The sequence below is a fragment of the Megalobrama amblycephala genome, linkage group LG13, assembly GCF_018812025.1.
Source record: "Megalobrama amblycephala isolate DHTTF-2021 linkage group LG13, ASM1881202v1, whole genome shotgun sequence".
Lineage (NCBI taxonomy): Eukaryota > Metazoa > Chordata > Actinopteri > Cypriniformes > Xenocyprididae > Megalobrama > Megalobrama amblycephala.
In genome coordinates, this window is record NC_063056.1 from 9,322,983 (window position 1) to 9,336,878 (window position 13,896).

Consider the following 13,896-nt stretch of genomic DNA (forward strand, 5'->3'; position numbering starts at 1 on the left):
AGCAAATTCGACTATTCGAATATTTGTTTATTTAAATGTTTAACAAGAGAAATACATTATTTTTTATGTAACCAAATATCTAATTTCACTACCGTAACAGTGTGTGTTTTAGTCCATTGGCCGAGACTGTTGTAAAAACGGTTTTGATCAGGAAATATTCTTGTCCCTCTCTCTCATGGCCTCTTTCATATTAGATAGGTACCATCATTTTGAGTTAAATGTGTTCAAAAGTCTGAAAATCTGTGTTTAACTGCAAGGAACGTCACTACCAAACACCTTTTTTTCTGCAATTTAACTTTTTTGGTTGTTATTCCATAAAATTTAGTATTTATGTGTGTACAACTGTTTAGAACTGTGCTAGATAACCATGTGCTGATTAGCATCTTTGAGCTAGGCTCAAAAGTACCTAAAATTGTCTCTACCGAAACAGTTACGACCGAAACATGGTGAAGTTTCGGTTGTGACATCATTGTTTTTTGAGCGTTAGTTGATAAAATTTAGTTTTTTTGTGTGTACAACTGTTCAGAACTGTGCTAGCTAACCATGTGCCGATTAGCATCTTTGAGCTACGTTCAAAAGTATCTAAAATTGTCACTACCGAAACAGGATCAAAACATGTCATCATTGTGTTCCCTTTTGTCACTACCAAAACATTTATTTATTTGGGGAAAATAAACAAAATTTTAGTACAGTTATGCAAATCATGAGTATTTTAATACATATTAGTAGTGTTTTAGTATGCGAGTTCAAATTCTGTAATGTTGAGGTCGCTACCAACACATTACTGTCACTACCAAAAATGTGCAGTCACGACCGAAACATGGGATGTTTTGTCAAAAATAAAGTATACTGAATTATTAACTAAGATGTTATTATCTTATAACGTTTGGTTCAATGTATATTCAAACTAATGATTCCTTAACTTTGAAATCAGTATGATAAACTTTATGCCTTTTACAAAGTAAGATTGGATTCAAAATACAACAAATCACATAAATGACACTTGGAATATTAAAATTGTAATTGTTATTGTTATTGATTTATGTGTGAAAACTTTAAAAAACAAAATCTTAATAGGTCAATATAACCCTTCTTATTAAATGAAAAGTTTGGTTCCAAAACGCTATAAATCCATTTGGATTAATTTGAGTAAAAGGGTATTTTCTTTACCAAGAAAGTGGCCAGATGAAAACCACTTTTTTCTGTTTCAAATTTTCACATAGCATATTTTGGTTATAAAAACATTAAAAAGATTTTAATTTTCAAAAGTTTATTATAAAAACGTATTATTTTTCCCCCAAAATGCAATAAATCTGTGACACGTTTTTGAAAAATGCAATTAATCCATCAATATAAAAGTTATTTTTCATACTGAAAATACACAACAAAGCAAGTTGATTCACATATATGATAGCCTCTGAACTTTGTCAATACTAATCTTATATACAGGCATTTGACTAAAAATACATTCAGCTCCCAAAATGAATTCAACGAGTCATCTTGTTAATGTTATAAATTACTCGAGTGTAGGGCTGGGCGATATATCGCATGCGATTCTCACGCGCATTTCGTCAGTAAAGCCGGTTCCCTGATTACCGCTAAATCGCCATCACCTGCTTTCAAATGGAGCGCCTTTTAATAGAAAAAGCCGTAGTTCACGGAGAAGCCACGCAAAATCGCGTTCAGTATCGAAGATGAATCGACTTCGATACTGAACCCGATTTTGCGTGGCTTATCAGTGAACTACGGCTCTGTCTATTAAAAGGCGCTCCATTTGAAAGCAGGTGATGGCGATTTAGCGGTAATCAGGGAACCGGCTTTACTGACGAAATGCGCGTGAGAATCGCATGCGATATATCGCCCAGCCCTACTCGAGTGCCTCATCTTCTTAATCTCATCACGTAAATGATTACATTTTGGCTTACGTTTCTTCCCCACCACAGGTTCATAAATGCCGTCAAAATTATTATTTTTTCTGTTTTTGTTGATCACAAAGTAGATAAGGAAAACTAGGATGCCGGATGTATTCAGAGAGCCGCCATTACTGTTCAGTGCGTGGATATATCGCATTCTGCAGAGAAGGGAGACTGGCGTTTGTTGCGTTTTGGAAAGTAAGTGAGAAAACATGACAGAATAACACGGCGGATATTGCATTTTGCACAAAAATTAATTAATGACTTTTCAATAGCAACCAGATACAATACTGATTTTGGTGGAAACTCAATTTAAAAAAAAAAAAAAAAAAAAGTTTTGGAATCAAACTTTTCAAATGGTTTATTACAGTGTTTCGGTAGTGACAAATTTGGAGAGGAAAAATATTCCAAAATTTCTGAAAATACAATATGAGAATTAACAGCACAATTACTAGATTACTAGGTACTATGTGTACCAGTGATATTATACAATTTGCATACATACAAAATGTGTGGAAAAAGACATTTTTTTCAGAGAAAATCTATAAAGCATACTCTGCCAATAATCGTACACAATGTACATATACATTTGAAAGTCGGCATATGGTCATCGTGTTTATATCGTTTTACATGTTCATGTTGAGAAAAACAATATCCACATCCTCGAGTGAAAGCTCCAGTTTGAAAACAATATAAGGCTGGCTGCAGAGAAAACATGCTCCACTGACATAGACGTTGCAGGAACACAAAGACAACAGAGTTTCTTACAGCACTTTGTGTTTTCTGTTCTTAAAGGGGACATCGGATGCCAATTTTCCACAAGTTAGTATGATTCTTTAGGGTCTTCATGAAAAGTCTATAACATACTTTGATTAAAATTTCTTAATGGTTGTGTAAAATTTTTTTTACTTTGTCAAAAATGGCTCTGTTCACAGCGAGCCGTTTCGGTGCATGTCCCTTTAAATGATAATGAGCTACTATTCACCCCACCCCTATCTTCCACTATAGTACTATAGCACTATATTCCACTGTAGACACTATTTAGCAGGTATTGCATTGAACTCACCATTCTTATTTATGCAGTTATAAATGCTCAAAAACTATTCAAATACATTTGAAAATTACTTGTTAGTCATTAACTAACACCTTTATAAACCTTATTGGAGAGTTACCATGTTATCTTTATATAAAATGTACACAGTTTGTAATGAGACAATCACCTCAATACATTGTTCATTATAAACGTGCAGTTATGAATTACAGTGAGAAGGTTCTAAATAGAAATGAAGACATATGTTTGTTGGACTGTATTATTTTGATAATGAACAAGCTGCGATGTCACGTTTGCAGCGCTTTGTTGTGTGTGTGTAAGGCGCCGGCGCGATCAAACAGCAGTCTTTGCAAGTGACTTGCCTCATCGGTTCATGGCCAGGTCAGATTATGTCAGAGTTTGTTGTCGTTTGTTGGAAAAATCATACCACACAGCTCAGACATTCCACGACTAAACAGACGCCAACAGGGGTATCACACTAGCTGCGTCTCATTTCGGACTGGCTGCGTACTGATCCAACAAACTCCAACAGACAAGTTTGTTGGCGTTTATCTGTGTGGCGTGAACTGGCCTTTAACTTTAGCCGCATTCTTCGTGGAACTTGCTAACTAGCACATTATTAGGAAAGGCGATTTGCAAAGATTCATGAAAAAAAACCTATAACGTTACTCACGTCTTCTGGAGGTACTGATCCATCCTTCAGGAACGTTTTAGCAAAACAAATTTTTAGCGCAGACAATCGTATATAGGTAGATCCGGGGGCACATTCCCTTCAAAAACAAAATGAATCCACTGCGTCTTCAGCGGCTCAGATGTCGAGAGTAAAGGACGACTGCTATGTTCATTCTTATATCCAATAACAAAACGCCTCAGTTGCTTAGGAGACATTCTTGTCTACAACATGCGTGGCATCGAAACAATGGCAGACTGTTTACAGCTCACTCAGGGCGGGTCTATGCTAAAACGGCAGTCAAGAGTAGTGGGAGGGGCCTGTGCAAATTTACGTCACTTTGCCAAGAATCTGAACGGCTTGATCTGACAAAGTTGATCATTATAGGGTGGTTGTGTAGACACATTGTCAACACACATTTATGTCCAAACACCATGTAAAAGTGAATTTTGCATCCGATGTCCCCTTTAAACCGGTCTCCCTCAATGAAACTTAAAGGAAATATATATCTAGAGATTTTGCTATCAGATAAGGTATCATTGATTCACTGCATTTATGGCCAGCACAGTAACTTATGCCTCATTTCCACTGAGCGGTACAGTTCGATACGGTTTGGAACGGTACACCTTGATCAGGCTTGCGTTTCCGCCGCCAGCAGTACCCTTACTTGATAAGCGTGGTGTAGCCGGAAAGTAGTGATCGACGTCATTCTCGCACGAAGAAGAAAATGACACAGTAAACAACAATGGAGGACATACAGCAGATCTTGTTCTTGCTTCTCGGCTTGAGGCTGTCTGTCACAAGACGACGAGCTTTGCTAGCTGCACGCCAACACTCGGCATTTCAGAATACAAAGTACGCAAAGTTCAGACGTCCATGCAGCAGCAGCACCTACCAGCAAGCGGAGAAGCGGAGGAGAAACCCTGCGTAATTTAAAAACTTTTATTGTGTCATGAAATATAATTTTAAAAGTTTTTCAGGCGAGAATGTAGTTGTTTAAAGCTCAAATCTGTGGTTTATTTATAAAGATAGCACCTATTTGAAAATTTGATCTGACGTTGACGCAGTTGTGAGATCCAGGCGATCACCGGGCGCTCGGTGCTCATGTACCCAGCCGAGAGCAGCTGTACCTCGTCTAGCCCTTCTGACATTCACCGCTGACTCAGATGTCTCTGTAGTGGTTAAAAACGAAATATCATTCATCTTGTGTTTAACGGGCAATCTTTGGTCTCATGAATTTATAATTTGTTCCCAGGCAAATTGTTTTGGCTGAGGGCAAAGTGAAGTTTTATAACTTTACATATTTATTTAACTTTACAGTTGTAGTGCGCTGTACGTTTGACTGAATTGTTTGCTTGTGTTCATTTCTTATTGTATAGCTTCTCATATTTTATACTTCTATAATGATTATTATTGATAATTAAAACTGACTTTTAACAAAAAGAGAAGGTTGTTTTGTTTTGTCTTATTTCATTTTATTATAGGTACATGTAGGCTACATACAGTGAAGATATTCAGAGTACATATGCACATATTGCCTGAACCACACATTAATAGGTTTCATATTTTTTAAATAAAAACGAAAAGAGGCAGGGTTGTGTTTTATATTTTGTTTTGTTATATAGCCTACATGAAGTGAAGATAATCGATGCATGCATTGCCTGAACTACATTTGTGTGCCGCCTGCAGGTGTTTTGAGTTAATTAGCTGATTAGAGTGTGGCACCAGGTGTCTTCAATATTGAACCTTTTCACAATATTCTAATTTTCTGAGATACTGAATGGGATTTTCCTTAGTTGTCAGTTATAATCATCAAACTTAAAAGAAATAAACATTTGAAATATATCAGTCTGTGTGTAATGAATGAATATAATATTCAAGTTTTTTGAATGGAATTAGTGAAATAAATCAACTGTTTGATGATATTCTAATTATATGACCAGCACCTGTATCTGAACAAGATGTCCAGGACTTCCAGCAGAAAAATAGGCCCACAACATTAAAGATCCAGCAGTATATTTAACCGTGGGCATGGGGTACTTTTTATCCATGTGTGCACCAAACCCATCTGGTGGGTTTGCTGCCAAAAAGCTCTTTTTTGAGTTTCATCTGACCATAGAAGCTGGTCCCGTTTGAAGTTCCAGTCTTGTCTGACAACTGAATATGCTGGAGATTGTTTCTGGATGAGAGCAGAGGACTTTTCTCAAAAACCTCCCGAACAACTTGTGGGGATGTAGGTGCTGTTTGAGATTTTTTTTTTTTTTTTTTTTAACGCTTTGAGACGCAAGACTCAACTAATCTCAGCAATTCTCCAGCTGTGATCCTTGGAGAGTCTTTGTCCACTCAAACTTTCCTCCTCACTTCACATTAGGACGATTTAGACACATGTCCTCTTTCAGGCAGATTTGAAACATCTTTAGTTAATTGGAACTTCTTAATTATTGCCCTGATAGTGGAAATGGGGATTTTCAATGCTTTAACTATTTTCTTACAGCCACTTTCTATTTTGTGAAGCTCAACAATCTTTTGCTGCACATCAGGGGCCGTATTCACAAAACATCTTAAGGCTAAAAGTAGCTCCTAACTTGCCGATTTAGGAGAAACTCTTAAAAATAAGGGGCGTGTCAGTCCTAATTTTAGGAGTCCTAAATTTTTGCTCTAAGAGTATTTCACAAAGCATTTTAACGCTAAAACTAGCTCCTAAATCTGTGAAACATTAGGAGTAGTCAAGAGGACTCATAAGTCACTAAGACCAAATCACAAACAATCCTAATCCACCTAAAGACACTGTACACCATTGAGGCAATAGCAATAGAGCCTTGGGTGCTGAACCTTTTCTTCATAAATGCAAAACATTTTGATTTATAGATTTGAATCTACGATGAGATGCCAAAAAAAAAAAAAAAAAACCTTTAACAAATAAATAAATATTGCCTGATTATCTGTGGCAATGCTTTTCATGAGTTTACACTTACAAATGATTGAATAGAGTAAACAAAAAAAACATATATACATATATATACATACATATATATATATATATAAAATAATATAATATAATTTGTCGCTTGAATTCTGCATTCCCTTAAGATGAAGACATCCAAGAGATGGACAATTAACTGTATATACTAGTTTAATTAGTGACACTTAGCCTACATTTTAAAACCTTTATGGCAACAATATGGCAACATTTTATTTTGACTATGGCAACATTTTTATTAAAAAAATATTTATTTGAATAATGCAACATTTGTATTTTAAAACCTTTATTTTAATTTGGAAACATGACACCTCATTCTACAATATTTCTGTGATTAAATCACTGACTCCTCCCCCATCAGCCAATCACTGTGTATATACTCCATAGCAACGAGGTCAACCCTGCCCTTACTCTTAGCTTAAGACTTCAGTCGATTCCTTAGTAAAAGTTTGTCTCAGCAGCTTTGAGAATAGGTTAAGAGAAAACTCTTAGCTAAGAACTTTTACTGCTATTTAGGAGAACTCTTAGTGGTAAAATAAAATGTTTTGTGAATACAGCCCCAGAACTATATTCTTTGGTTTTACTCATTGTGATGAATGATTCAGGGAATTTGGCCTTTGTGTTTCCTCATGTTTATACTCCTGTGGAACAGGAAGTCATGGCTGGACAATTTCATGTTTATGATCACCCTGGTGTGCTAAAAAAAATGTAACTATGAATGGGAATATACTTCAGAGATATTTTACTCAAAAAATTCTAGGGGGTGCCAATAATTGTGGCCAACATGTTTTGGAGAAAAACACTTATTTCATAATGTGATTTCCCCCCCACTTTCAATTCTTTTCCTTTAATGAAAGGTTAGGTTAGGTTCATTTTATGAATCAAAGATCAAAAGGATAAACAATGCAGATTTATTTTTACAGTCACCTTTAATCATATTTACCAAGGGTGCCAATAATTCTGACCACCACTGTATAGACAGAAATGAAGTGCCAACACAAAGCATCCACAATGCAAAATGATCATGCTCATCATACACACGCAGGCCTAAATTAGTGAGACTATAAAAATGTTATAATGTCAAATAAAATCGGCCAAAATGCACAATCACCACAAAAATAAAGAGGTGACACCACAACACATCCAAGATTGAGAACAATGCATGCGTGCACACACACACAGAGATGAAAGGATAAGGCAATACAATGAGAAATACAATAAGAGACAGCACAAACTTCAGTACAAAACTGACTTTTGTATAAAAAAAATAAAAAAAAGCTTAACTTTATTAAAAAAGCTATTTTTATTATAATTGTGATTTCATAATGTAGATTACTTATGAAAATTAGTCAAAATTAGTCAAATAGCATGTCAAATAGCAATAGCAAACAGTAGAGCTCTGCAGCCATGTTTAACAATACTATTAAAATGTAGATAACCAAATAGTCCAGATTATCAACAAGCATGTAATCAAGTACATAAAACCAAATGTGAAAGTTTAAGGATCTACAATTGATAAACTTATATTGATTGACAATTGTTCTGAATATTATCCTTAATGTATGTCAAGCTACGACCCTGCTTATCAAATTTAAAGGTGCCGTAGAATGGAAAATTGAATTTACCTTGGCATAGTTGAATAACAAGAGTTCAGTACATGGAAAAGACATACATTGAGTTTCAAACTCCATTGCTTCCTCCTCTCTCTAAATCTCAACATAACACCGACTGTTACGTAACAGTCGGGATCATTAGTACGCCCCCAATATTTGCATATGCCAGCCCATGTTCAAGGCATTAGACAAGGGCAGGACGTCTGGATGTGCACAGCTGAATCATCAGACTAGGTAAGCAAGCAAGGACAACAGCGAAAAATGGCAGATGGACCAATAATAACTGACATGATCCATGATAACATGATAGTGATATTTGTAAACTGTCTTTCTAAATGTTTCGTTAACATGTTGCTAATGTACTGTTAAATGTGGTTAAAGTTACCATCGTTTATTACTGTATTCACGGAGACAAGAGCCGTCGCTATTTTCATTTTTTAAACACTTGCAGTCTGTATAACGCATAAACACAACTTCATTCTTTATAAATCTCTCCAACAGTGTGTAATGTTAGCTTTAGCCACGGAGCACTATCAAACTCATTCAGAATCAAATGTAAACATCCAAATAAATATTATACTCACATGATCCGAAGCATGCATGACGAATATTTTGTAAAGATCCATTTGAGGGTTATATTAGCTGTGTGAACTTTGTAAATGCACTGTATTATAGTCGAGAGCTCGGGGGGCAGGGAGCACGCGATTTAAAGGGGCTGCAGCCTGAATTGGTGCATAGTTAATGATGCCCCAAAATAGGCAGTTAAAAAAAAAATTTATAAAAAAAAAAAAATCTATGGGGTATTTTGAGCTGAAACTTCACAGACACATTCAGGGGACACCTTAGACTTATATTACATCTTGTGAAAGAGCGTTCTAGGGCACCTTTAAAATGAGAGAAATAATTTTTTTTTTGCTTTTTTTAAAATTTAATCAAATTAAACTGATGTCTTTGGATGGCAAAATGTCACTGAAATTTAAACAGCACAATTGCGGTTATCTCAAATAACCTCGTGAATGCTTTTTACAAGTTGAAATCTGGTGATTACGGTAATAACTTGGCGTGAACGCAAATATATGTGAATTTTAACATGTAAACAGCACATCGACGACGTGTTGTTTGCATGTCAAATGTATTACACATGTTGTTTACAAGTTCCATGTGACTGTTAAAGAGTATAGCAAACCAGACAAGTTTAAGCAAAAGCGTCAATCCAAAACAGTGAATCAATCACCACACATGCAAAAGTTCAAGAATGACCACAATGCTGACAAGATCTTATCTCTAGCACTCCTTGTACCCACGTGAGTCATCACAGGTGCATAACTAACACATCATCTTATCAACAAGCCATATCTAGGGATGCAGCGATGCCATTTTTCAGAACTGAAATACCAATTCCCATTTTTTAAATCAATGTAGAAATTCTACACCTTAGTTCATGACTACTTCATTATAAAAAGATAAAAACAAATGATAAAAAAAAAAAGACAAAATTAGGACGCGGGAAGAAATCATGTTCATGGATGCGATTATTAATGTTACTGTCGTATGAAGCAGAGCATGGCCGAGTGATGTGGGAGCTGAACGATGCCGCTGGAGCGACACGCCGCGAGCAGCGTAACTTTTATTACGACACAGTCGCCGGCGCCGCTTCCGCTTTTCCAGTCATGAGTATGAGGTAACGCAGCTCTGTTTATCATATTAGATTCATTTTAGTGTGTTGAAAATGTTATAACGTTACTCTCTCTCACAGCAGCCGTCGAGCGAACACACACTTGTTGCACACTGCAGTAAGATGGATCGATTTTAGAATATCATATTAAATGCTGGATAGCTTGTGTTGATAAATGGCATGTAATTAAATTTAAAACGTATTGTATGGTGGAGAAAATGCTGTATTACTGTTACTAAAAATAAAGCTGCATCTGATTATGCTATGTTAGCTACTTGACAAAATAGTGTTTTTCTCTGAGGCATGGTAAAGCATGGTACTCACAAAAAATCAAGAAAATTAGATTTAAACAATAAGACTAAACGTGTTGAGCTATATGACAATAATTAGTTTTCTGTCTATAAATATATCAAAACAGTTGTTCCCTTGTCCATTAAAACATGTAATATATTAAAACGTCTTTGGTGTTTCCATGGTTTCCACAAAATAAAACCGGAAACCGAGGGTAGCGCGGGTATGACGCAATTGACAGGCGACTCCTCACACGTCCCGGAGCCTTGGTTAAAATTGCAATTTTCTCACGATTTACAAATAGTTGGAAACATTTGGTATATTGTAAGTACTCAAGTGAACAAAATATATAACACTGGGCTAGTGGTTTTTGGATATTTTACTGCAAAAATCTTACATATTGCACCTTTAATGACAGAATTTTTATTTTTGGGTGAACTATCCCTTTAACACTACAATAAGTAAATCCACTTCACCAGCTAATTACTCATCAACAGTGATGCCATAGAAATATAAAGTAACCGCAAAAATGGAAGTTCAAAGTTTTCCGGCGCATAAGGTTGATCCATTACATAATAATTTGAATGATTGTTCTTGGGTTAAATGAATTTCTACACCAATTCATTTCTAAAATTAAAACAAAGTGATGTAGGCTAACACCATTAAGAAAGAACTAGCATGATCAAAATTGGACAAAAGCAGACATATAACATTAACCAAGATAAACAAATATGTGAGAAAGATTCATGATACCTAATTTAGAGTAATGTAATGCATATAATGCAAATAGTAATGTAGCTATGTAACCTTGTTATAAAGCGTTTGGAATCACAAAATCATAATCCCACATCAAAAGCATAACATGGAGCGCTCTGGGTCAAAGAATGGATAAATTTATAAAACATAACTCCAGGATTATTGAAACTTAAAGGATTAGTTCACTTTCAAATTAAAATTTCATGATAATTTACTCACCCCCATGACATCCAAGATGTCCATGTCTTTCTTTCTTCAGTAGAAAAGAAATTAAGGTTTTTGATGAAAACATTCCTGTATTTTTCTCCATATAGTGGACTTCAGTGGACTCCAAACGGTTAAAGGTCAAAATTACAGTTTCAGTGCAGCTTCAAAGTAGGGCTGCACGATTAATCGCATGCGATTGTCACGCGCATTTCGTCAGTAAAGCCGGGTCCCTGATTACCGCTAAATCGCCATCACCTGCTTTCAAATGGAGCGGCATTTAATAGACAGAGCCGTAGATCACTGACAAGCCACGCAATATCGCGTTCATATCGCAGATGAATTGCCTTCGACAATGAACGCGATATTGCGTAGCTTGTCAGTGAACTACAGCTCTGTCTATTAAATGCCACTCCATTTGAAAGCAGGTGATGACGATTTAGCGATAATCAGGGAACCGGCTTTACTGACGAAATGCGCGTGACAATCGCATGCGATTAATCGTGCAGCCCTACTTCAAAGAGCTTTAAATGATACCAGACGAGGAATAAGGGTCTTATCTAGCGAAACGATCTGCCATTTTCTAAAAAAAAAAAAAAAAAAAAAATTTATACTTTTAACCATAAACGCTCGTCTTGAACTAGCTCTCTTTTTCCTTCTTCTCCATTAGAATTCCGGCAGTGTAGACGTTGCTAAATGTATTACTGCCCTCTACAGGTCAAAGTTTGAACTAACTGTTATACACTTGCACTGGCATATAGTATATGACAATTTAGTTCAAACTTTAACCTGTGGAGGGCAGTAATACACTTAGCAGTGTCTACACTGACGGAATTATAATAGAGAAGAAGAGAGCTAGTTCAAGACAAGCATTTATGGTTAAAAGTATATAAATTTTTTTTTGAAAATGACAGATCATTTCGCTAAATTAGACCCTTATTCCTCACCTGGGATTATGTAGATCCCTTTGAAGCTGCACTGAAACTGCAATTTTGACCTTCAACCATTTGGAGTCCATTGAAGTTCACTATAGGGAGAATAATCCTGGAATGTTTTCATCAAAAACCTTAATTTCTTTTCGACTGAAGAAAGAAAGACACATCTTGGATGATATGAGGGTCAGTAAATTATCAGGAAATTTTAATTTGAAAGTGAACTAATCCTTTAAGTGCAATATGCAAACGCTGACTGTAGGACAGTGAACTAGCTAGTGATTTATATCAGATATGACCTCTTGTTATTTGAGAACATACGAATGAAAGGTTGCAACCGACAGCTGAATCAATGACAAGCAAGCAACAGAAGGAAGAAATTGCAAGGGAAGTTGATACTACCAGACACCAGCGCTGACATTCACCACCAACACAAGAGATATTCACAATACATTCAGGCTCGGTTTCACAGACAGGGATTACATTAAACCAGGATTGGGCCTTAGTTCAAATAGCTTTTATAAACCAACCTTAGAAGAAAAAAAACATTACTGGCGTGCATCTTGAGGCAAAACAATGGGGCACTGACATATTTTTAAGATATGTCAGTGCACGTTGCTTCCAGTTAAAACAGCTCAAACATGCATTTTAGTCTGGGACTACACTTAAACCTTGTCTGTGAAACCAGGGGTCAAATTTCAAAACCAAATCACACTGACATCTCGATGGCCACTATATTACATATGTGTAATCTCCACACTGACCAGCGCTTGTTTATCTATGTGGGGGCCAGTGGGGCTCGCGCATCTGTTACTCTATAGAGTTTACACCATATCTGTTCATGCACAATGTTTTGAAAGTCTATTAAAAGCTTCTGAAGTCTGTCAAACTTTGTTTTAAATGCCCAGGCCTGCAGAACGATCCTGCACTGAGCTTTAATGCGAAATCAACATACAGCTCAGTGTGCACGCGAGACTCACCAGCGCATTCACATCAAACTCGGACATTTCTCAAACACTGTGCATTGAAACACAGAATGCATGTCATCGTGACATGGTTTGCATTCATGTCCGTAAGTTTTGTGCGTGTGTGCGTCCATTAGCAACATTAGCAACTCACATTTCTTCAGCCACTTCATCCAGCAGCGCACGATGAGGCTGTGATGTTTCTTATTCTCGATGCACCACGACGACAATCCCTGGATGGACTCCATCGTATTGGAGACCCCTTGAAATCGTCGGTCCAGCGATGACTCCAAAGCGGCAGACGAGCCGCGGCCACCGCTGTGACCACTACTGGCCGCTCCGGGTCCAGCCGCCATCTTCCCTTCACTGCCAATGCAAGCAGCGTCGCACTGGAGGATTTAATCACGCTGCACCAGCAGAGGGCGCCGCTGCACATTTACACACAACCGGCAGAGGGCAATATTGATGATCCTCCATGTAGCATGATCCTGCAATACACCTTTTTCACGGCTGCGCCATTTTTGTTTTTTAGCGGGAATGAAAGCGAGGCTAAGGGATAGATATATGACTTCAGTAGGTTGTACTGTTATTTAATGTGTTTTTTGATTATTCTGCTGATGAAACACTGCAAAAATATCTATCCAAGAAATTTCAGTAGACAAAAAACTCAACATGAGTTGTGGAAAAAAGTATGATGTAGGGAGCTGCAGCTTTTTACAAGCAGATGCCATTGAAAACATTCTGTTTTGAAGTTTTGCAAACATTATGGGAACGTTATTCTGAATGTTCTGTAGTACAAGTAGTAGCATTTAGACAAACTAAAACATTTCGGTAAATAAGTTCCAT

The 13,896-nt window shown here is 36.7% G+C and overlaps 1 protein-coding gene across 1 annotated transcript in view; it reads right to left on the minus strand.

The window, feature by feature from the left end:
- rprd2b (regulation of nuclear pre-mRNA domain containing 2b) overlaps nucleotides 1-13,474 on the minus strand; it is a 28,232-nt gene extending 14,758 nt beyond the window's left edge. Inside the window, exon 1 of the mRNA XM_048152074.1 lies at nucleotides 13,205-13,474. Within this exon, the coding sequence (XP_048008031.1) occupies nucleotides 13,205-13,406 (202 nt within the window). The 5' untranslated portion in view covers nucleotides 13,407-13,474. The remainder of the gene's footprint in view (nucleotides 1-13,204) is intronic.
- Between the last annotated feature and the right edge of the window lie 422 nt (nucleotides 13,475-13,896).